Source organism: Alternaria ventricosa (assembly GCF_023758065.1).
Source record: "Alternaria ventricosa strain BMP 2768 chromosome Unknown scaffold_20, whole genome shotgun sequence".
Taxonomy (NCBI): Eukaryota; Fungi; Ascomycota; class Dothideomycetes; order Pleosporales; family Pleosporaceae; genus Alternaria; species Alternaria ventricosa.
In genome coordinates this window covers 76,394-98,082 of record NW_026055700.1, presented here as the reverse complement: position 1 = coordinate 98,082, position 21,689 = coordinate 76,394, and the positions used below count along the sequence as shown (strand labels likewise).

The window sequence follows — 21,689 nt, the reverse complement described above, 5'->3', positions numbered from 1 at the left end:
ATCTCTCCACTCCGTCGTATCGTTAGTGCCGGATTTGAAGTAGAACCATGCCGGTGTATCTCATCCTATCCAGAATGCCCCGCAATCGCAACTTGCGGTTCAATACCGAAATAAACATCAGTCGCACCCGCTTGGTATCATCTACATCGAACTCAAGGGGCCAAGTTCCACTTTCCCAAAAACCTACTACCGTCGGCAAAAGCCCGAAAGCCAAATCCTTGTTGTCAGCCTTACCAAAGTCGTCGCAGGCCAACCAGAAAGTTCACGATTCCATTTCAAAACGACCGGCTGGTACCACCATAGGCCCCCGTGTTGGTCTGAGTAACCATAAAGTGGTCTCTACTGCCTCCCTTCGCTCCCGTCCAATCGACTCTCAATTATCGAACCTTCCACAACCGTCACCACCGTCACCACTGCCACAACCGCCACTATCTCAGCAAAGACAGGCAGCTCCTTCAAGACCATGCCGACGTGGTAATCTTCAAATTTCTCCATCCTATTGCATCTCTCCTGGCGACTCACAGACTTTCACGCTCCCTGACGGACGTCAACTTGGGTATGCGATATATGGCAGCAGACATCCGAAAGCAACCGTCATTGTCGCATTCCATGGTACTCCTGGTTCGCGTCTGGAATATCGCATGTGGCACGATTGGGCGTTGAAAAATGGCGTCACCCTCGTTTGTCCAGAAAGGCCAGGTTATGGCTTATCTACAATCGACAAGAATTACGTGGTAACAAGACACGCCCATGATGTTCAAAGGTTGATGGATCATGTTGGATATGAACAATATAAAGTCATTGGTGCTAGGGGTGGCGGCCCATATGCTCTTGCTATCACTCACATTTGCACCAAAGTGCAAGTTCAGGGCACCCTGCTCATGGCCCCCATAGCTCCAATTGATGCACCGAAAATTGGCGTGCCGATGAACAGATCTGGCGTGCCGATGAGTAAGTATCTATGGAGATTACTCACTATCTTCCCGTTTCTTATGGAGCTCAGAGTCTCCTTTGTAAGTAGGAAATTCTTGAAAACCTGGCGGCCATAAATCTGCCCACCGAAGAGTTACGCAAGACCAAACAAGGGCACAAAATCATCGAGGGGCACGCAAGACACGGTACTCCTGCAGCCTATGTCCATGATCATTGCGCGCAGCATCGCTATTGGGGATACGAGCTTAGGGACATAGATGCTAACCGAATCGTTATAATTGCTGGAGGCATGGACGTACAAAACCCTCCGGATGGCTTGCGATACATGCGCGATCGACTACAAAACACTGAGCTCTTCATACATCCAAACGACAACCACTTCACTTTACAAGCGAACCACATGCGTCGTGCGTTGCAGATTCTACGCAATATGTAATGATTACATATAGTCAATCCAAATACTCGCTTTTCCCGCCTTGACCCGAACCCTTGACTTTGTGGATTCCTCATCACAAACAGGAAGATGGAAATATGGATATCAATCTCAAGCAGCGCGTGATTGAGAACGAAATATGCATGGCTTAGGTATATTGTCTTAATGTACTGTTGACAGACTTGCCTAACGATCCAACCGCCTTATTCCACAATCTTGAAAGTCGCTACTTTGTCTTCGTCTTGCGCGATCATCTTCAACAGCCCTGGCGGTTCTCCGAAAACCCACCCTTCCTCCCTCATCTTCTTAATACCCGGCTTCTCTTCTCCTTCCACGGCGCTTCTCGAAGACAAGCTGTTCACGTTGTGCAAATCAATAAGATCTCGCATCTTACTAATAACCTCTTCGCTTTCATCTGCTCCCTTTTCCCTATCCAACCCCAGATCGCCAGAAAAGCTGAAGCGCGAGATTTTCTTGCCTTTCAAGCCTTCCGGGTCTTCCAAGGAGCCAAATGACCACCATCGAATTGAAAGATTGCCGGGCCAGACATGGTAGGTGTCGCCGAGTCGTAGAAAATGTTCAAGCTTTTCTTGGAGCGAGGTTGAGTCGTCGCCGAGACTCGACATAAGCCGTTCAGCAGAGAGCTCCCACGCAACTTGTACGGAACCTTTTCCCACCGGAGGAATTGTGATGAAAGTGAATCCAGGGGTATCGGGATCCTCGGGGCGTTTGGCAAGATCTGGGTCGCCTGATATCCGGTGGAACGTAATGCGCTTTGTGGGCCGGAGGTTAAGCACTTTTGCAGAGCCATCTACTTGGAGGGTGGAAGGAAATGCGAGTTCCGGTGAGTGCATAGCGCCCTTGCGAAACGCATCCTCACGAGGCGTAGTGTCGAGACATGAGTACTTGGTCAAGATAGTAACGGGTCTATCTGGGAAGACCGAGGAGGTTTGGTGGATAGTGGCGATCAGCTTCAAAGGTGATGCCGAGGGGTTGGAGATTGAGAGAGTGGCTGGTGGACAGAAGTTGAACTTAAGGCAGAGCTCAACTCCGTGGTTTCGAGACGACATGTGAAACTATTCGATATGATGTTGTAGTAGGAGACTGAGAATGCACTGCCGGGGATTAATGTGTTGAGATGTAAGGGATTGCCGTATCTGGACTAGACAAGATGTGGCACAGCTCCTTCTGTATGCAGGCGCGCCCAACAACAACCCGGATTCCGTCTATCTCGACATATACCTCGGAACTTTCATTGCAAGCCTCCCGATATGCCAGCTCTTGGTTTTCGTCAAACACTCTTTAATTGAGTAGTGCGCGGGACCGGTCACCTGACTGACTACCACCATAGAGACGAAGTTTGGAAACGCCGTTGCTGGCGCTCGACGGATGATGGCGACACGATCTTGGTACCGTCCATCATGCAACATACATCGGATAGGCCAGGCGCGGCTTCGATACGCATCAGCTTCGAGCAAAAAACCTTTGTACCCTAAGCTGAGCTCGATGCGAACTTCAACTCAGCGTAATCCAACTCAGCGTGGATTTGACAATACGCTTCTACCCGCTGTAATCTGGCCCTACGATAGCCAGGTAATCACCTTGCCCTCAGGAGCCATGTTGAGTTACGCACAACTCGGCCGTCTGGCAGAGGTGGGGCAATGCTGGGTTCTGTTTCACGGTACTCCTGGTAGTCGACTTGACTGGAAGCACGTACATCTGTTTGCTGCAAATCATGGCATCCGCGTCATTGCCATAGACCGTCCAGGATATGGCTATTCTTCACTGCATGATCGAGGAATGTTGGGTTTTATACGGGACGTCGAGCATCCGCTTTATTATCGCGGCGTTCAAGTGTTCAAGATACTTTCTGTGGGTGTAGGGGGGCCGTATGCACTAGCGGCGGCCTACCATTTTCCTAAACACCGACTCAAAAAGACATCTATCATGTGCGGCGTTAGTCACCCAAATTTCGCAGCCAAGAAAGCAATATCAGGATTGAGTGGCGTCGCCGAACAATTCAAGGATTGGATGCCCGCCCTGCGTGACCCAGGAGGCTACTATCAAAGATTTCGCCAAAGGAATATCAAGAGCCATGTCGAGTACACTCACCTTGTGAACAAAAACTATGAAGAGATGCAAAGGCAGGATTTTTCGGGCTACAATAACGACAAGTCGCTTGCTCCGCGACCGTGGGGGTTAGTTCCAATTCTCTGAGCTGCATACAAGAAAAACAATCACTAACAGCACGAACCACAATGTAGATTCAACCTGGAGGACATTGGCGCAAATCCGATAACCTGGTATCATGGAGCTGAAGACTTCGATACACCGTTGGGAGCTGCGAGCGAGACTGCCCTGTCTGCCAACCGGTACAGGCACAACGTTGACTTTAGGTCGTTTCCTGGCTTTATGCATTATACTTTCAACATTCACACTGGAATACAGATGGAAACTATGGAATGGTTGATGAGATGAGCTGTTCGTTAATCTTAGTATCAGAACTACACATAGCTTTGGGGTAGCTCTGCGAACGTATACCTCCTGAGAACGATTTGCTGTGCCGTTGGCTCTTTCCCCAGCTACAAAAGAATCTTGGAAAGCGTTAAGCGTGCGCCCTGCGAATACAACACATATATGGGACAAGTTCATCGGTGTCAGCATCCCCACGAGCGCGGGACTTAAGTGTTGGGCAATCACGTGACAACGCGCCGTAATTTACCGAACTTGGGAAGGCGCGTCGCGCTCGCCACCATCAACACCATACACTTTCCTACCCCACAGCATGCCCTCCCCCCAGCACCCGAACCCATGAAGCCTTTCCGGCCTCTCACCCTCGCTCGCCCTCGCTCAGAGACTGGCGAGCCATTGAAGAAGAAACCTAGAGTCTCGTCTAACGCGCTTTCCGCCGGCAATCGCCAACCGCTCAACACGCTAAACGCCCCCGCGCCGGCCCAATTCCTGCCCCCAGGTCTCGAAGGAAACTACTACACGGTGCTATGGCGGAAATACACGACTAAGAAGAACAAGACGTGGGATGGTGATGGCGTACTTGCCGTCACAGGCGGCTATGCCACGCTCACGGACAGCGAAACAGGAAAAGAATTGGGGAAAGGAGCATGCACTCGACCGCTGCTGCCAGGCTCGGCACTATCCATCGGCGGAAAGGAGCTGGAAGTTGAGGCGTCCATTGACAAGGCGGATTACCTTGCTGGGCGTATGTTCCTGGGCACGGCTGCAGCTGCACCTGTAGATCAGTCGAAGCGCGAGGAACCAGGATACACGCCTCTTTCGTCGGCCAAGTCGAAAGCAAACAAGAGAAAAGATAGTGGCGACGATGGAGCGGATTTACCTGAGTACAAGCCATCAGCCCAGCGCAAGCAGCAGTTCAAGGCGCCTCTATTGTCAAATACCGTCATGCCTCAACGAAACCCATCGATCCCACAACCACGCCACGATCCGAACGCACCGAACGCTCTAGTCATGAAGCGGCCGAAGTCATGCCCGAAAGACAAGCAGATAGTCGACGTTGTCGTTGATCCGGTCCTCAGCAAGCATCTGCGCGAACATCAACGTGAGGGGGTGCAATTTCTATACGAGTGTGTGATGGGCATGCGATGCGAGGGCGAAGGCGCGATCATGGCGGACGAGATGGGTCTAGGCAAGACACTGCAGACAATCACACTGCTCTGGACACTGATGAAGCAGAACCCGATACACAATGCCTCGCCAGTCATCAAGAAAGCCCTCATCGTATGTCCCGCTGGCCTGGTCGATAACTGGAAGCGAGAATTCCGGAAATGGCTGGGCAATGAGAGGATTGGCGTCTACGTGTTAGACGCCAAGAACAAAAAGATTGCCAACTTCACAAAGGGCAAAGCCTACAACATCATGATCGTCGGATACGAGATGCTGCGTGTTATGCAAGAGGAAATGAAGCAAGGGACTGTCGATATCGTCATTGCAGATGAGGGCCACAGGCTGAAGACTGCTAACAACAAGGCCATGCAGGCAATCCAGTCTCTCAACACCGAGCGGCGGATCATCTTATCGGGCACGCCACTGCAGAACGATCTGGGCGAGTTCTTCACTGCCATTGACTTCGTCAATCCTGGCCTACTGGGGCAACGATCAGCCTTCAAGCGTTCCTTCGAAGTGCCCATCGTGCGCAGCCGTCAGCCAGATGCAAGTGAAGCAGAGCTCGAAAAGGGCGAGGCACGATGGAAGGAGCTCGTATCCCTCACCAGTCAATTCATGATTCGCCGTACTGCAGAAGTGCTTGCAAAGTACCTCCCACCGAAGACTGAGCATATTGTCTTCTGCAGGCCAACCAAAGGACAAGCAGAGGCTTATCGCGCGATACTGGGCTCACCGACATTCAGAACAGCGTTGGGAAGTACAGATATTGCGCTACAGCTCATCAATGTGCTGAAGAAGGTCTGCAACAGCCCTTCGTTGCTCAAATCATCGAAAGATAATGACGACACACCATCGGAGATGCTGCAATCGCTTCTCCCACTGATACCGCCCAAGATTCTCAGCTCAAGTGCTTCGAGTGCGAAGCTGCGACTGCTCGACAGCCTTGTTCATCGGATCTACACCACCACTGAGGAGAAGATTGTCATTGTTTCGAACTATACTACCACACTGGACATGATCGAGCGACTCTTGGTGTCCTTGTCGTACACCTACCTCCGTCTCGATGGCAGCACACCAGCTACCAAACGCCAAGCACTTGTGGAGAAGTTCAACAAGACCCCGAAGACCACGTCTTTCGCCTTCCTACTTTCCGCAAAGTCCGGCGGAGTCGGTCTCAACCTTATCGGTGCATCGCGCATTGTACTCTTTGACATCGACTGGAACCCCGCTACCGATCTGCAAGCCATGGCACGTATCCACCGCGACGGCCAGAAACTGCCATGCAAAGTATACAGATTTCTCATCCAAGGTGGCCTAGACGAAAAGATCTACCAGCGTCAAGTCATGAAAATGGGTCTTGCAAACGCCGTCGTGGACAACAAAGCCTCCGCATCCTCCTTCTCACAAGAAGAACTCCGCGACCTCTTCCGACTCGACGAGCGCGAAGGTTGCCAGACCCATGACATTCTCGGCTGCACCTGTGATTGCAAGGGCTCACCAGAAGTCAAGCTCGAAGCTGAGGAAGAAGAAGCAGAAGCCCTCGAAGACGACATCGAAGATTCGGACGAAGACCCCTATCCCACTCTCACGAAAGCAAGCGAGGTCAATATCGAAGAGCAGGAAGCCAAGATCAAGGCTAGACGCGCGGCCAAACAGCCCAAATTGAGGATGTTGATGGAGTACCGGCATATTGATACTGAGATCCTCAAGGGAATGAAGAAGAGCGACAGAGAGGGCAATGAAGAGGATGGGGATGTGGATGATATGGCGGTCGCGATTGATGATGATGTGTTTCTTGATGTGCTAAAGGAGCAGGAGTGTAATGTTGGCTTTCTACTGACGAAGTCGACGTCTTGAGTGGAGTTTTATGTGGTATGAGGGGAAAGAGCTCAATAGTTTCGATAAAGGGATATGCATAGCGTCGGAGTTTTGGACATGGGTGATTCAGTGTCACTGGTTACCAAGAATTTCACGTATCGCAGTACTTAGAGGCTGCCATGGTGTTGTTCAATGATAAATCTTTACAATCCCATCATGTTCAAGTGGCGCAGCCTTTCATGTGGAATGCTGACGCAATAGGGCAGAGATGATCACTACCCATCGATCCGTAGCAAGAACGCACACAAACTGAATGGACTCGCATAGCACTCCAGTGCTGAGTGTAAAGCAAAGATGACCAACCGCTTCCCTAAACTTTTGATGTCTGAATGTGTAATGTAGAACCCCTTTTCCTTCTTCAAGCAAGACCACACCGGTAGCTGAACGTTCAAAGGGAAAGATTAATCGCTGAATGACAGGTTGGTGTACATCTCAGTCTGTTGAGCCCAGAACACTGAATGTCAGCTAGCATCCTTTTCTCAACCCAAAGAAGCGACTTGCTTACCTTATTGACCTGATTTGTAGGCGGGGTGTGTTTCCTTGTAACATTCGTCGCGACGGTTGTGGTCATGATACTTGCAGCCTGCGTCCCGGAAAAACGCAGCCGCGAATTGCCGCTTTAGTGATTCCCCCTTTCGCATCTTTGGACCGATGTATTCTAGCAGATCATCCATGAAGTCGCGAGGGTAACTTCTGCACCCTATAATTATGAAATTTTCCCCCTTCCAAAGGTGGGCGGCGGTATCAAGGACAAACTTTCGGTGTTCGGAACATCCGCCTGTTGCTTCATAGATGCATTTCACCAGGTCCATCATCTTGCCGGATTCAGAAACCATCTTTTCCTGGGCCAAGTCGATGCAGGCATCTTGGAAACCATTATCCTCGATCGCATGGCCGAGCAAGTAGCACTCACGCCACTTGGCAGCCTCTTCGTCGGCACGAGCCTCACGTTCTTTCTTCAGCCGAGATTCAGTGGCATCGTCTTCCTTGTCAGAACGGAGTGCGCGATCATTTGCCAGGGGAGGGTTTGTCGAAGGAGGAGTAGGGGCTTCTTCTTCCTCCATGATGTAGAAACCGCCGGTTTGGAGCCACGCCTGGTATATTTCGAAGGCTCGGACGGTGATATCAGGTAGCTTCACTTGCTTGGGTTTGGCGTTTTTACCCTTCTTCGTGTAGGCTTGGTCGTCGAAATAAGTACAACTGGTTCGAAGGATACTTCTGTCGACATTGAACGCTTTCAATTTCTTGCCGACGAGAACCGTGATGGGTTCAGACTTGAGGCTGCTTGTGGTCAGATGAGTGCGCTGGTCTGCAGCTTGATCGTACTTACCTGGGTCTCTCGACAATAGAACGCCTGAGTCTTTTTGGTTCGACAAAGTTGGCTGCTTCGTCAGTGGCTCGCTTTCGGAGGAGGGAGTTGTATGCCATTATAAGTAGTGATGAAGGACTTGAGCGAGTGTGGAGAAGGTTGGCGGGATAAGTCAAAAGTGCAAAGCCAGCGAGAGTCTTATGTAGTGATGTCCTAGCTTGAGACTAACAAGTGAAGGAGCCCAAAGGTAAGAACAGGTAAAAGAGCGTGCTATCACAAGGTCATGCGAAGCATAGAGTGAGCGTGGATCACAGTGGTATGGATGCATAGCAGTCAGCATAAGAGAGAGACGAAGATCTAGTATACTCGTATTGAACTGTACTGATAATACGGGTTGACAACTACATGGGTGCAAAGACCAGTGCATGACAAGTCTTGAACCTGATGTATGCTGCAGAAGGCACCGATGCTCCAACTTCCGATGTTGTCATCCTACTACCAAAACGTTCCTTCTTCTACCGGTCGCCCAGGAGTCAAGTACTAAGTCGTGAGAAGCACAGTTGCGCAGCCACTATTGAAGCTAGTTAGCACGTCGATTATGAATGGCGACATTCAGCAATTAGAAAGGCATACTGTAGCCCAAAGGTATTTAACGCACTTTACGCCGACAAAAGTCAACGTAAATCATGCTGAGTGCCTTCAGGCCACAGCATGCTGAGGTGGGAAAGCGAGCCTCGCTATAGGGTTTACTTACTGCTGGTCCAACCCGCGAGATTTATAGGCGCTCAGAAGCGGAAAGACGGCTTGGCCTTGTAGCAAATCTTCTGTCCGTGGTCGTGATATTGGCAGATTCCAGTGCGCTCAAACCATTCTCGCGGATTCCTGCTGGCGATGCCCTTGTGAAGATCTGGCATGATAGCGTCCAAAACGTCTTGTAAAAATTCCGCTGGATGTTCAACCTTGATTGGATTTTGTTTGCGTCCCCAAACATGGACATGTACGTCAACTGCAAATCTTCGGTGGGCGGATGCATTTGTTGTATGGGGATACACGAAAGACGAAAGACTCAAAGGAATCTTGTCCATAACGCACATCCAGTCGATCAAGGCGTCGATCAAAGCATCTCTGAAATCCGTGTCTCTTATGAAGTCACCGAGACTGTAAAGGTCCGACCATGTCAGTATCTCCGAAGCCACTGTCTCCAAATCTTTGGGTATGCCTTCGGCTTCTTGTTCTTGAAAAAAGACCCGACCGGTGTAGAGAAACTTGGTCCAGGCCTCAAAGTGCTTTGGTTCCGTATCGAGTAGGTCAACAGCAGCTTCTTGTCCTTCTTTCCACTCTTTCTTGAGTGCGTTGTTGAAGAACTCAGAGCTTGCGCGGAGCAGCTTCTCGTGGACGTGGTACTCTTGTTTGGTCTTGCCAACGCGAACAATAATGGGCTTGGAATCGACACTACTGTACTTAGTGGAAATGTTAGAAGTATTCATTGGTCTTACCTGGGACCATCGGCTGTCGAGTAGCACATCCTCTTGCGAGGGGGCTCAGTCTCGTTCTTACGGACCATGATGTTTTTGACTGACGCCGGTGTGTTGTTAATGGGGTTGAGGAATAAGAGCGTTTGCGATCGCGAAAGCAAATTTGCGTCGCGAACCAGCGTGGGCTCGCTACGCACGGGTTGATGAGAAGTGAAAGAGAGTTTGTAATCGCGCGGTGAGCTACCAAATCGGTCGAAGTGAGCGTGAAACCAAGCAGTGAAGGCTCCAGATCAGAATGTACCCGGAGGAATACATTGTAGCGTATCTAACAAAACATGCAGGGCACGAGACTATGTATACCTCAAAAGACCCGTTGGTCAATCAATATTACACACGTACTTCCCGGCCATCCCAATAACGAAGATGTCCGCCCATGTTTCTGGGAGTGTGACGTTGGTGAAGTCGTTACAGTCGGTTGCTTTCTTCCAGATTTCCAGGGCGGCAGGGAGGAAGGATAGTTCGACTAGGTGGTTTGACGGTAGTTTCGATTGGGCGAATGTTATGCTGTTGATATGGGCGGCGAGGTGTGCGTTGATAAAGGGCCTCCTCTAGTCCTTCGTCGGTGAAGTAACATTAATGTAAGCAAGGTAGATCTCGAAACGACAGAATTGCAGTTCCACAATTCACCCCTTATCACTTATAATTTGTAGCTGTAAAAAGACATTTGGCCCCTCAATGCTTACTGTGGCTGCAGGATACCCACCGAGGTGTCAGAGTATAAGGACCCGAGAGCGTCGCCCCAGCGAGACAGCAGAATCGCCTCCTTCAACCTCGTTTTCGATATTTACATGAATATCCTCTTCGCGACCTGTTCAAAATGGCGTCGCTTCCATATTTTGGTTTGGAGGTCGCTTCTACTCCGGATCCGGAAGTCGCTGGTAGTACTGACCAGGATACGCACAAATACCCGCGATACGCTGGAGCTTTTACAGACACAGACAAGATCCCATATCAAAACATCACATCTGTGTATGAAGAGCCGACCGCACGAACGATATGTGGCCTGCGGAAGAAAACGTTCTGGATCGGCGTGGTTGCCGCCATTATCATTGTTGGCAGTGCCGCGGGCGGTGGAGTGGGCGGATCGCTTGCGACAATCAAATCCAGCTCGACCAGCTCTACCAGCAGTACTAAGATACCCGTGACCAGCATACAATCGACTTCAACAACACCATCACCACCACCCACATCAACAACTCAGACCGTCAGTACGACCACCATCCTCGGCCCGATATACAGCCCCCAACCCACACTCCTCCGCGACTGCCCATCCTCCAACAACACCCTCCGCATCGTGACCCATGACAACGCCTCCTACAGCTTCCGCAAACTCTGCAACGGGAGCTACCTCAACATCCGCGGTGTCACTGCTCACGTGCAAGGCATAGTGAAGAGCCTCGACGAATGCATCGACAGATGCGTGCAGCATAACCAGGACAACCGCGCCGATATCCAGGCCGGCAAAGACCCTCTTTGCAATACCGTGTGTTGGCGCAACACTTTCGATGCGAGTAATGACTGGGAAGGTGGTCATTGCTTTGGGTTTACGACGAGGAATGTTACGGTGGAGGGGCAGGCGGTTTTTAATGCTGCGGAGGGCGATGCGAGATGTGATAGTGCGGCTTTGATCAATCAGGAGTTTTAGGGAGTGCTTGTTGTGAAGGGGGAGGGGGTTGTCGCTGGGTGAGTGTTGTGGAGGCTGGCTAAGGAGTACGATATTTTGAATGAAAGACGCGGTGTAGGGTTTGTTCTGGCAGTCCCAATGTAAGCGCAATCCCATCCTAGAAAGGCCCTGCGACACTGAACCCAAAAGGAATGTATTGGATTATTCCAGCGCCGGAGTAAGCCGAATGACTGGACCATCGAACTCGCACAGACAGAGGCGAAACTGCACGACGTCGTCATCGGAAGGCCGAAAGCATACGCTAGGTTGATGGAATAGTGAGAAGACAAGAATTGATTTACCAGCTAGACAACCAAGAAAGATAAACCGGGTATACGCGCCGACATTACATACATCGCTTGTTCATGAACGCCGTTTGTTGCGCCGCTTGTAATGACCGCTTCGCGTGTCGGGGGGAGAGGAACTAAAAGGGAAGACCGTGTAACCAGACCAGAACCAAGGTATATACAAGAAGCGAAGAAGCGAGGAGGTTCTGGGACGACAAGAAATCCGACCGTAGGTGTGATGTGATCTTCTTAGATCCCACCCATATCCACCTCTTTGCTCAAGAAATCCGCCTCTTCAAAGTCACTTCCACTACCCGCACCCACCCTTCCTTCCATGTGCGCCGCGTTCTCAAAATCCATATCAATATCATCATCGCTAATTGTCCTTTGCACTGTCCGTCTCGACTTGGGCAGCGCGACGCGACGCGGTGGCGGCTGCATATTGAGTCCCTGGGGCGGTGTTTCGCTCAGCGGGCTAACGGGCACTTCGTCGATTTCGACGCCCATGCCCATTCCCCTTGTCGATGATGATGAGCCGAAGAAGAAGGTAGTGTCTAATGTCCTGACTTCATCTTCGTCCTGCCATGAGCGTTTCGAGGGGTTGTGTGGACGTTGCGAGGTCGTTGAGTATCCGCTATCTGTGGAGGCTTTGGAGGAGAAGGGCTGAGTGAAGGTCTCGGCGGGGAGGGGGAAGTAGTTTGGAGGTGGTGGCGTGCCGTTCGCGGCGTAGAGATGTGGGTTGGTTGTTGGTTGTTCTGCGAAGCCGCCGATTTTGTTCAAGCCGCAGAAGGGCAGGAGTTCGCGCTGGTGCAGTACCTCTTCTGATACAGGCTCTCGGGGTGGTTTGACGGCCAGGGTGGGCCGCGACATGGTGGTTTGGATGGAGGGGAGGCCGGATGTCTTGTGGATCTTGTAGCCTTCCGGCACGCTCTTTCGCACTCTCATGCCGACGCTGAGGAGGTCTGCTTGGACTTGGCCGGGGACGTCGGGGGCGAGTTTCTCCCTGTGCTGGTGCTGGTGTTGCCTCGTGTTTTGGTGTCGCGGTCGGGTAATCGGATCTAGACCCCGCAGATCGTCGGTATCCTCGAAATCGTCCCGCACCTCGAAATAGCTTGTGATGCTGGGTTGGAACTTTCTCTTGCTGCGGTGTTCGTCGGTCGGCGTATGGCGAGCTTGCATAGCGGAGTGCAATTGTGTGGATGTGTGTGTGAAGGGGGAAGGAGCGGTCGGAAGGCGCGGTCAGGCAGGATTATGCGGTGTCGCTGAGGTGGAGAGGGGATCTTTCTGATGCCGCTTCGATGCACGCTCGAGCCCTTGGGGGCTGAAGATGGACAGGGTTCCGGGATGACAGGACGGGTGATCAATTTAGCTGCTTAACGAGGAGCGGCGGGTAGATTTCGCTTTCCGAGTCACGCTCCGGTCGGAGTGCAAGAGGGAGAGAAAGAAGCAAATGCGACAACCCAAGTTCGCTCGAGGGCCTGGCCGGATGACGGCAGTTGATGTCAGTGTGAGGAGTCGCGCGCTGATCAGCGGTCGTGACGCGACTGGACGGCCGAACTGGAACCGCGAACCAAACGATGATCGTTGACCGGCTTATTCACGCCTTCCCCACTGCGGTTCGCTCCCTATCTAACCTGTCAATTGTCGGAGATGCGAGGTCGTCTCAACGCTGCCCTGAAACCGCTACGTGCAATGTCTCATGAACAATGTCTGGCTGGTACAAAGACAATTGCTTGTCGCGCGCGCTGCCGTGCCGTTGCTCTGCGCGACAACTCCTCCGAGGCTGCTTGCTGGCCCGTCCAACTTTCCAGACAATCCATGTCCAGCAAACGCACGCTTCCCACCCAGAAACACAAAAGCGCCATGCAGCGGTTCAGCATGATTGCCTGTTCCCGCTCACGCACGCTTACGCATCCTGTGCTCAACTCCAGGGTGATCGTCCATTGGACTTGTCGATCTGATCTGGGCCCAGTCCCCCGCAATATCGCTGCACAATGCCTCATTCCAATCTCAAGCGTAGTGAGGAAGATGCGATTGAACGCAAAAGAGGCCTTCATTTGCCTAATAGTACATTGAAAGGAAGACCCTTGTTCAAAGTCACAACCAACGACCTATGACGCCAATACACCGGTACGCCTTCCCCCTTTGGACACGCTTGCTGACAGAGGTCCATAGCCCAAATGCATCAAATCTCTCGACTTAATACGCGCCTCCAAGCGCGTATACGTGTCTCGTTATCATCTCTTCTCGAATTAACATCGTCCTTGGGATGTGCCTAGTTGTTCACGGGAATGTTGCCCATCTCAACTTCCTTCCTCTGCTGCCTCGCTGCCCACTTGTCTGCCATCCAGGTAATCATTGTGACAGCCATGCTTGCGCCCACAAGTAGGAACACGATGAGGGTTCCGTATAGCGCAAACTTGCTTGCTCCACAGAGGGTCTTGAAGTCGCTGTTGCCCATGCCAGCCGGCATGGCAATGTCAGCAGGCAGATCCTGATCAAGCGGTTGAGAGCTTTGCATCTTGCAGGTCCATGTCTGGATGGTATCGACTTCCGGCGCGTTGTTGTTGAGCATATGGGCCCAGATAGTGGTGATCAGGGTGAGGAGAAGAGTAGGAAGGAGGGTAGCGAGAGACAGAAGAGCACGCAGGGTGTATTTCTGACGAAGCGCAAGCTGATGTTTGTTAGAACGATGTCCTTTGCATGAGATTATTCGACGGCCGCATACCTGAGGGAGGAACGATGCGATCAAGAATGCGCCACAGAGAACCAGAGTCACGACTGACGACGCAATGAGCGCCTTAGTTCCCTGTACGTCGAAGTGCTGAGGCCACATCGGCGCCCACCAAGGGTTTGTGAGATGTTGCCTGTTGAAAACATCGAGGGTGTGTGCCGATGTGCCAAGAATGCAGATGCTGAAGACGACAACAAGGCCGGTGATGATGGCCTGAGCCAAGTGGAAAGGAGCGGGGTTGATCTTCATCGTGATGATAGTCGTTGGTCTCGAAGTCGCTTTTTATATTTCGAAAACGCGGAGCGTAGGTATGGTATAAAGATCGGATGGATTACTAGGCGTCAACCAGTGCGCACCTTTCTTTCTCGGAATGAAGGACGAATGAACGAGAGAACGAAATAACAAGCAAGCAACAGAAAGCGGCCTGATATAAGCTAAGGCTTCGAGTCGATCTTCTTTGCCTGGGATGGGGATGGAAAACAACTCTGGGGGTGGCACATGTCTTTAAAACGATCTCGGTCGCAATGGGGGTTTCACGCCTACAGAACACATCGTGCAACCCCCTGCAGCCCATCTGGCGTTCGCGTACAGGAATAGACGAACAAGAGCAAAGAAAGAACGGCAATCTGTCTTGCCGCTGCGACCATCAGTCGGGCCTGGACTAGCAGCGCCAGTGTGCTAGGCTTGTGGTGAGGGTATTGTTGTTCGCAGCGCGTAAGCTGCACACCAGGCCTAGAATAGCGATATTAACCTGCATGGGGTCTTGCCGTATTACCGCATGTGTGCATTTAGCAGCACATGCCGTTCCCTGTGGTTCAATGAGCATGCCGATCGTACCGTGCGTCAAAGACTGTGGCTTGTCTGTGGTTCCGCTGGTAGCGAGGTAGGGCAGAGTCAGGGCATGAGCGGTTGTAGTGCGCTGTCAGCCGTCGAATGAGGATACAGAAGGATGCGAATGCAGGGTCACCAGAGTGTGAAACGCGAATGGAGCGTGAGCGCTTCCAGAGTTGAGGTGCAGATGCTAATTCGTGAGATGTATGGGCGCTTACAGCCTGGGGTTCTTCTGCGCGATGATTGGCTATGAGCGCCTGACGCGAGGAGTGAGACTTTGGAAGCAACGACCAACGAAAATAGCAGATCCTCCTGATAGTAAGCTCAGTCGATTTTCTTAGAGAGGCTGGTGGAAGTTTATGAATCGTCCAAACTGCTCTGCACATGGGATGTTGTTGGAAAGGTGAACGCTGTATTGTGCATTCTATGTCCTTGGCACAAGAGTTCTTCCAATATATGGCACAGTATATTAAATGGCCATTCGAAACATCTACACACGCTCGCTGACTGCGATGGTAATACTATTCTACCAAGCTGTCGGAGCGCCGCGAAACGCCATGAGCGGAGAGTCGGCTCGGAAGCGCTATCAAAGTTGACCTGTGAGACCTCCAAAGCCCCACTTCCGCCGCCCTGAGCTTTGCGACTCTTTCGCCTTGCCCTTCTTCGCGGCCTCTAGAGAATGTGTCTTCTCCCAATCTTCGTCGGCCTTGTACGCAGTGATCGCCTGCTCGAGGTTGTAGCTGGCTTGTTCGAGGTAAAGGAGTGCAACGTCGTATCTAGTGAGGATGTCAGTTCTCTACATGTCCACTATATGGTGGGAGGTGATGCCCTTACTCCGCGACCTTGCACTTGACCATAAACTTCCGTAGCTTTGTCTTTTTGATCTCTTCCTCCTCGCCCTCTAATGGCCTCGGGCTTAGACTGACCCCACCTTTGTAGAACTCTCCCGGTATGAGTACCGTCCTACGCGCCGCTAGTAAATGATCCGCATACAAGTTGTTCGTTCGGCGCAAGGCGTCGGCGGGTACACCATATCGGAGCGATAGCGATAAGATCGAGTCGTTGTTTGGGTCGACAAAGTGTAGAACATCAGGCGCGTCCTGGGCGTCTGTCCTCGACTTCTCAGATGGTGGTTGCAGCGTGTTGCCTGCTGAGTATGGTGGTAGTTCGTCGTCGACTTGCTCGCCCGGTGGCGAATACGTAGGAGGGTCGCGGAGACCCTGTGGTGGTAGTGCTGATGGCCCTGTCGCTATCTGGCAATATGGGCAGTAGTTTTGAAATCTAGGGTTATCCGTCAAGCATCTGGCGCATATGGCACGACCGCAGCAGTCGAGTCTGCGCTCGAACTGCGACGGCTTCTCGGTCTTCTCATCGTATGTTGGGGGAATAGAGGATAGGAGCGCAGCGCAGGTACAGCAGGCTTCAGACATGATGAAACAGAAGGGTGAACTAGAGTGTATGAGGGGACTTCCGGATGTCTACACGTGAGGTTCGTAAGGGTTAATGGGAGGCAAAGTGACTGCTGCTACGTCATGACTAAGACAGTTGGCGATCGCGAGGGCACGTGAAGGCGCGATAGTATCGCATATATGTGGAGTTCAAACCATATGCCCTGCGATATGTTGTCCCGTGCTCGGCAAACACAACCTCTCTCTGTATCGTGAATGCGACGTGTGGCAGGACAGGCAGGTGTTGGAGTTTGGCGCTGGGTGCACTGAGCCTGCAAGGGTCCCGTCGTTGCTGCCAAGCCCAGCCCCGTTAGCGAGGACACGGTCCACCACACCAATTTGCGCCTTCCAAACTCGAACTTTTCCTCGCAACACCGACCTTCCCTACCGCCCACCGCACCCTCACGAGGTATGTCTTGGACCCGAGTGCCCTTCAGAGCCCGGGGATGCAATCGCCGCCGTCCGCAAGGATGAGGGCGACACTGCTTCTCCTCTTCGACACGAGCTGAAGAACCCTTCTGCAAGGGCACTCTCCATGCTCTGGCATCTGGAGGCTAACCACGCACGCGCAGATACCTCAGTCGCCTCCGCCACAGAGAATCTCCCGTTAAACCGTCAACATGGTCAAGACTTCCGTCCTCAACGATGCGCTCAACGCCATCAACAACGTAAGCTACAGCACTGGAGATTGACATGGACACGCGCTAACAACTGAACAGGCTGAGAAGGCTGGCAAGCGCCAGGTCCTGATCCGTCCTTCCTCCAAGGTCATCGTCAAGTTCCTCACTGTCATGCAGCGTCACGGTACGTCGACTCCTTCATCTATCACATCACGCGTCATGTCCCCAAAGACGTGTATTCCTCCGCTAGCAACCCCATCACCTCTTCGGGCTGATAACTACTCACTGATCTCGACTCCCCACGATCAATGAGCTTTAAGTGTCCGATAAATTAACTGCGGAGGACTTACACGTCTTCGGATCCCTTTCATGACGTCTGATGTTTATTTCGCCGCAACATACACTAATTCTCTTCAGGTTACATTGGCGAGTTCGAGGAGGTTGACGACCACCGCAACGGCAAGATCGTCATCCAGCTCAACGGCCGCATCAACAAGACCGGTGTCATCTCCCCTCGTTACAACGTCCAGCTCCGCGACATGGAGAAGTGGGTCGTCAAGCTACTTCCCTCGCGTCAATTCGGTTACATCGTCCTGACCACCTCCGCTGGTATCATGGACCACGAGGAGGCCCGCAGGAAGCACGTTGCTGGCAAGATTCTCGGTTTCTTCTACTAGAGGCTGTCTCGATATGTGGTGGTGTGGGATTCAATATACCCTGGCTTGGGCAAGCTTATGTTTGGCCAAGTAAGCCCATCTTGGGAACGTTAGACGAAGGAATGACAAAAGTTCATGACTGGGAAATTTACATGTCCGCTGTGATGCTCGTGATAGTATGGCGAAATAATGCCAAATGTCGATTGACACCTGAACATAAACGTGTCGTGATTAGTGTAACCCGTGGAAGAGGATGATAGCTTGTACAGCGTGATGGTAATCTCTCAAGACATCGAGATGTTGCCATCGTAACCCAATGGCGGACCACAAATGGATGATGAAGATGAAGGTATTTGAAATTTGGTTCTCATTAACTATGTACAAGACACGGTCATCAAGCATGCTACCCAGTAAAACGCCAACCCGCGCCTTTACTTTTCATCAACAATCATCAAACCATGAATCATAAGTCCCATCATGATGCCTCTACCAAGGCACTCTTCCCAAACGAATCGTTCCCAAAACGCCTATGCTGAAATGCCTCTAACTCAATTTCCCACCCTCTTCACATTCCTCTAGTCATAAAGATCCATATCCTCCTCCGCATCCAACTCAGCAACAGCATCAGACTCATCGTACATCTCCGAATCGTCCTCGCTATCCGTGTGGTTGGGCAAGACCATGATATGTCCATCATCAAGCACAACCCTCGCCGTCTCACCCTCCTTGATAGAACCACGGAGGATAAGCACCGCAAGCCTGTTGAGCACCTCCTTCTCGATAAGACGAGCAAGCGGTCTAGCACCGTACGCAGGCGAGTAGCCCGCCGAACCAAGGTAATCCCGTACCTCAGGCGTCATCTCGATGCGCACATTACGTCCGTTCTGGTTGAGACGTTTCTGGATTTCGCCGAGGCGCACGTCGACGATCTTGCGGATCTCGCGCTTGGTGAGGCGGTTGAAGATGACAATGGAGGAGATGCGGTTGAGGAACTCGGGGAGGAACCAGTTGCGGAGGGCGCCCATGACCATTTCTTTGGTGGTGGGGTCGATCTTGCCGTCGGGTGCGTTGGGGCGGGACAGGTGCTCGGCTCCCAGGTTGGAGGTCATGACGACGATGCAGTTCTTTGCGTCGACGACGCGGCCTTGGCCATCGGTGATGCGGCCGTCGTCCATGAGTTGTAGGAGCACGGTGAGGACTTCCTTGGCGGCCTTTTCGACTTCGTCGAAGAGGAGGATGGAGAAGGGTTTGCGGCGTAGGGCTTCGGTGAGCTGGCCTCCGGCGTCGTGGCCTACGTAGCCGGGTGGTGCTCCGATCATTCGGCTGAGGGAGTGACGCTCTTGGTACTCGGACATGTCGAACCGGATCATGGCCTTTGCGTCGTCGAATAGGAACTCTGCAAGAGCCTTGGTGAGAAGTGTCTTACCGGTACCGGAAGGACCACAGAACAAGAAGCTGGGCGGTTGGTTGGGGTTGGCCAGACCAGAGCGCTGAAGTCGAATGGCGTTGGAGACAGAGACGACAGCCTCCCTCTGGCCAACGACGACTTCTTGGAGGTGCCGCTCCATGTTGAGTAGCTTGTCCTTCTCTGTAGTCTTGAGTCGAGTGACTGGGATACCGGTCCAGCGGGCGACAATCTCATTGATCTGGTCTGGACCAACGGAGTCGCTCATGAGAGCCTCACCACCTCCACTAGCTTGGTGAGACCACATCTCTGCATCCGCGCGGGCCTTGTCCCTCTCCAGCTCGCTGATGCGCTGCTCGACATCGGGAATGGCGTAGTACTTGAGATCGGAGGCAGTCTGGATGTCGCGCATACGTTCGGCTTCGGCAAGCTTCGTCTTGAGACCTTCGAGCTTGAGCTTCTGCTCCTGGATGTCCTTGCTGCGACCCTTTTCGCGCTCGTACATCTCACGAAGCGGCTTCAGCTCTTCTTCGATGTTGGCGGCCTCTGCGCGCGCCTCCTTCAGACGGACTTGTGAGGCTTCGTCCTTCTCTCGGGAGAGCGCGTGAATCTCGATCTGTAGTTGTCGGTGGCGTCGCTCGAGGTTATCAAGCGCTTCGGGTTGTGACTCTCGGGTGACACGGACGGCTGCCGCAGCCTCATCGATAAGGTCAACGGCAGAGTCGGGTAGTCGGCGCTGAGTGAGGTAGCGAGCAGCAAGGGTGGCTGATGCGACAATGGCACCGTCCATGATGGTGACACCGTGATGGGTCTCGTAGCGCTCCTTGAGACCACGGAGGATGGAGATGGTCTCGGGAATGGACGGTTCCTTGACGAGGACCTGCTGGAAACGACGCTCGAAGGCAGCGTCCTTCTCGATGTACTTTCGGTACTCGCCGAGGGTAGTCGCACCAATGCAGTGGAGCTGACCACGAGCCAGCATGGGCTTCAGCAAGTTGGCAGCGTCCATGCCGCCCTCTCCGGATGAACCAGCACCCATGAGGAGATGGATTTCGTCGACGAACAATACTATCATCTCCTTCGACTCCTCGATCTCCTTCAGGACGCCCTTCATGCGGTCTTCAAACTCTCCGCGGTACTTGCTGCCAGCAACCAAAGCACCGACATCGAGCGAGAGCAGCTTGCAGGCTGCGAGGTTGGCCGGTACATCCGCATCGACAATGCGGCGGGCAAGACCCTCGACGACTGTAGTCTTACCAACACCAGGTTCTCCGATGAGGACTGGGTTGTTCTTGGTTCGCCGAGTCAAGATGCGGATGACTCTGCGTGTCTCGTCTTCTCTACCAATGACTGGGTCGATCTTGCCCTCTCGTGCCATTGCCGTCATGTCGATGGTGAACTTCTTCAAGTTCTCATTCTCCTGCTCCGCGTCTGCCGACTTGGAGTCCACCCGCTTTGTACCTCGGAGTGCCAAGATGGCGTTGTCGATTTGCTTGACGTTCGGTACGTTGGACTCGGCGAGGATCCGTTGCATTTGCGCATCCTGGCAGAGGGACTGGATGAGGTGGTCGACGGCGATGAAGCTGTCTTTTTGTGTCTTGCTCAAGTCTTCGGCGGAGCGGAGCACCTTGGCCATAGCAGGTGAAGGTGAAGTCCGCTCTGGCGGAGGGTCTTGGCTTGGTAACCGTACCATAGCCTTCTTGAGGTTGCGCTCGAAGAGTTGTGGGTCGCCATTCGCGCGTTCGAGGACTTGCTTGAATAGCGGCGGCGGCGGTACGTCGACTTGGTTCGCCAGATCCTTGGGCGGATCTATGAGCGAGACGGCGAGGTGGAGGGGTGTGAGTTGTGAGTGCGCATAGCCCTTAGCTAGATCGAAGCTGTCTGCTAGAGCCTTCGCGGCGCGGTCGGTGTAGGCGTCGAATGAAGTCATGGTGATTCGTGACTATAGCCTGGTGTATGTGGCCCGAAGCCAAAGGTAATAATCGTGGGTCGTGAGCTCGTACTCAGGAATCGTGTACGCGTTGTGTTGTTGTTGGGTATCTCTGGAGAAGAAAGGAAGTGTTGCACAAAGGACTCGAGAAATATTTATAGGGTAAAGGCAGCTTTACTCAACACTTCGCGAGGCGTCAGGAAGCCGTCAGTGACATCGTGTGGTTTCTCGTCATGTCTCGAAGCTAGGCGTGGGTTCTGCCCTGTCGGTAGAAGCTTCTGGATCCTCGTACAGGTTTCCGGTCAGGCAAAGAGCTCCCCGCCAATCGCAGCTACGTCACTCGTGCTGCACTATACCCGATATGGCCTAGACCAGTCGCGTCGGCCCA

At 52.5% G+C, this 21,689-nt stretch overlaps 9 protein-coding genes across 9 annotated transcripts; 2 read left to right on the top strand and 7 right to left on the bottom strand.

Moving 5' to 3' along the window:
- Nucleotides 1-1,569: 1,569 nt before the first annotated feature.
- J4E93_009200 (uncharacterized protein) lies at nucleotides 1,570-2,436 on the bottom strand (the record flags this gene model as incomplete). Its single annotated transcript, XM_049347094.1, has 1 exon — nucleotides 1,570-2,436. The coding sequence occupies one exon, from the start codon at nucleotides 2,434-2,436 to the stop codon at nucleotides 1,570-1,572; it is 867 nt and encodes a 288-aa protein (XP_049195658.1).
- Nucleotides 2,437-4,177: 1,741 nt separating this feature from the next.
- Nucleotides 4,178-6,862, top strand: J4E93_009199 (uncharacterized protein; the record flags this gene model as incomplete). Its single annotated transcript, XM_049347093.1, has 1 exon — nucleotides 4,178-6,862. One exon carries the CDS (start codon nucleotides 4,178-4,180, stop codon nucleotides 6,860-6,862), a length of 2,685 nt encoding a protein of 894 aa, XP_049195657.1.
- Nucleotides 6,863-7,284: 422 nt separating this feature from the next.
- On the bottom strand, nucleotides 7,285-8,311 carry J4E93_009198 (uncharacterized protein; the record flags this gene model as incomplete). The annotated part of the gene is made up of 3 exons (XM_049347092.1): nucleotides 7,285-7,320; nucleotides 7,687-8,164; nucleotides 8,214-8,311. The coding sequence occupies 3 exons, from the start codon at nucleotides 8,309-8,311 to the stop codon at nucleotides 7,285-7,287; spliced, it is 612 nt and encodes a 203-aa protein (XP_049195656.1).
- Nucleotides 8,312-8,977: 666 nt separating this feature from the next.
- Nucleotides 8,978-9,756, bottom strand: J4E93_009197 (uncharacterized protein; the record flags this gene model as incomplete). The annotated part of the gene is made up of 2 exons (XM_049347091.1): nucleotides 8,978-9,644; nucleotides 9,689-9,756. 2 exons carry the CDS (start codon nucleotides 9,754-9,756, stop codon nucleotides 8,978-8,980), a joined length of 735 nt encoding a protein of 244 aa, XP_049195655.1.
- Nucleotides 9,757-11,926: 2,170 nt separating this feature from the next.
- Nucleotides 11,927-12,856, bottom strand: J4E93_009196 (uncharacterized protein; the record flags this gene model as incomplete). The annotated part of the gene is made up of 1 exon (XM_049347090.1): nucleotides 11,927-12,856. The coding sequence occupies one exon, from the start codon at nucleotides 12,854-12,856 to the stop codon at nucleotides 11,927-11,929; it is 930 nt and encodes a 309-aa protein (XP_049195654.1).
- A 1,096-nt stretch (nucleotides 12,857-13,952) lies between these two features.
- Nucleotides 13,953-14,660, bottom strand: J4E93_009195 (uncharacterized protein; the record flags this gene model as incomplete). Its single annotated transcript, XM_049347089.1, has 2 exons — nucleotides 13,953-14,351; nucleotides 14,406-14,660. 2 exons carry the CDS (start codon nucleotides 14,658-14,660, stop codon nucleotides 13,953-13,955), a joined length of 654 nt encoding a protein of 217 aa, XP_049195653.1.
- A 1,168-nt stretch (nucleotides 14,661-15,828) lies between these two features.
- Nucleotides 15,829-16,672, bottom strand: J4E93_009194 (uncharacterized protein; the record flags this gene model as incomplete). The annotated part of the gene is made up of 2 exons (XM_049347088.1): nucleotides 15,829-16,018; nucleotides 16,077-16,672. The coding sequence occupies 2 exons, from the start codon at nucleotides 16,670-16,672 to the stop codon at nucleotides 15,829-15,831; spliced, it is 786 nt and encodes a 261-aa protein (XP_049195652.1).
- Nucleotides 16,673-17,310: 638 nt separating this feature from the next.
- On the top strand, nucleotides 17,311-17,987 carry CRP27 (40S ribosomal protein S22; the record flags this gene model as incomplete). Its single annotated transcript, XM_049347087.1, has 3 exons — nucleotides 17,311-17,358; nucleotides 17,410-17,494; nucleotides 17,728-17,987. The coding sequence occupies 3 exons, from the start codon at nucleotides 17,311-17,313 to the stop codon at nucleotides 17,985-17,987; spliced, it is 393 nt and encodes a 130-aa protein (XP_049195651.1).
- A 554-nt stretch (nucleotides 17,988-18,541) lies between these two features.
- Nucleotides 18,542-21,301, bottom strand: HSP98 (Heat shock protein hsp98; the record flags this gene model as incomplete). Its single annotated transcript, XM_049347086.1, has 1 exon — nucleotides 18,542-21,301. The coding sequence occupies one exon, from the start codon at nucleotides 21,299-21,301 to the stop codon at nucleotides 18,542-18,544; it is 2,760 nt and encodes a 919-aa protein (XP_049195650.1).
- Nucleotides 21,302-21,689: the final 388 nt, after the last annotated feature.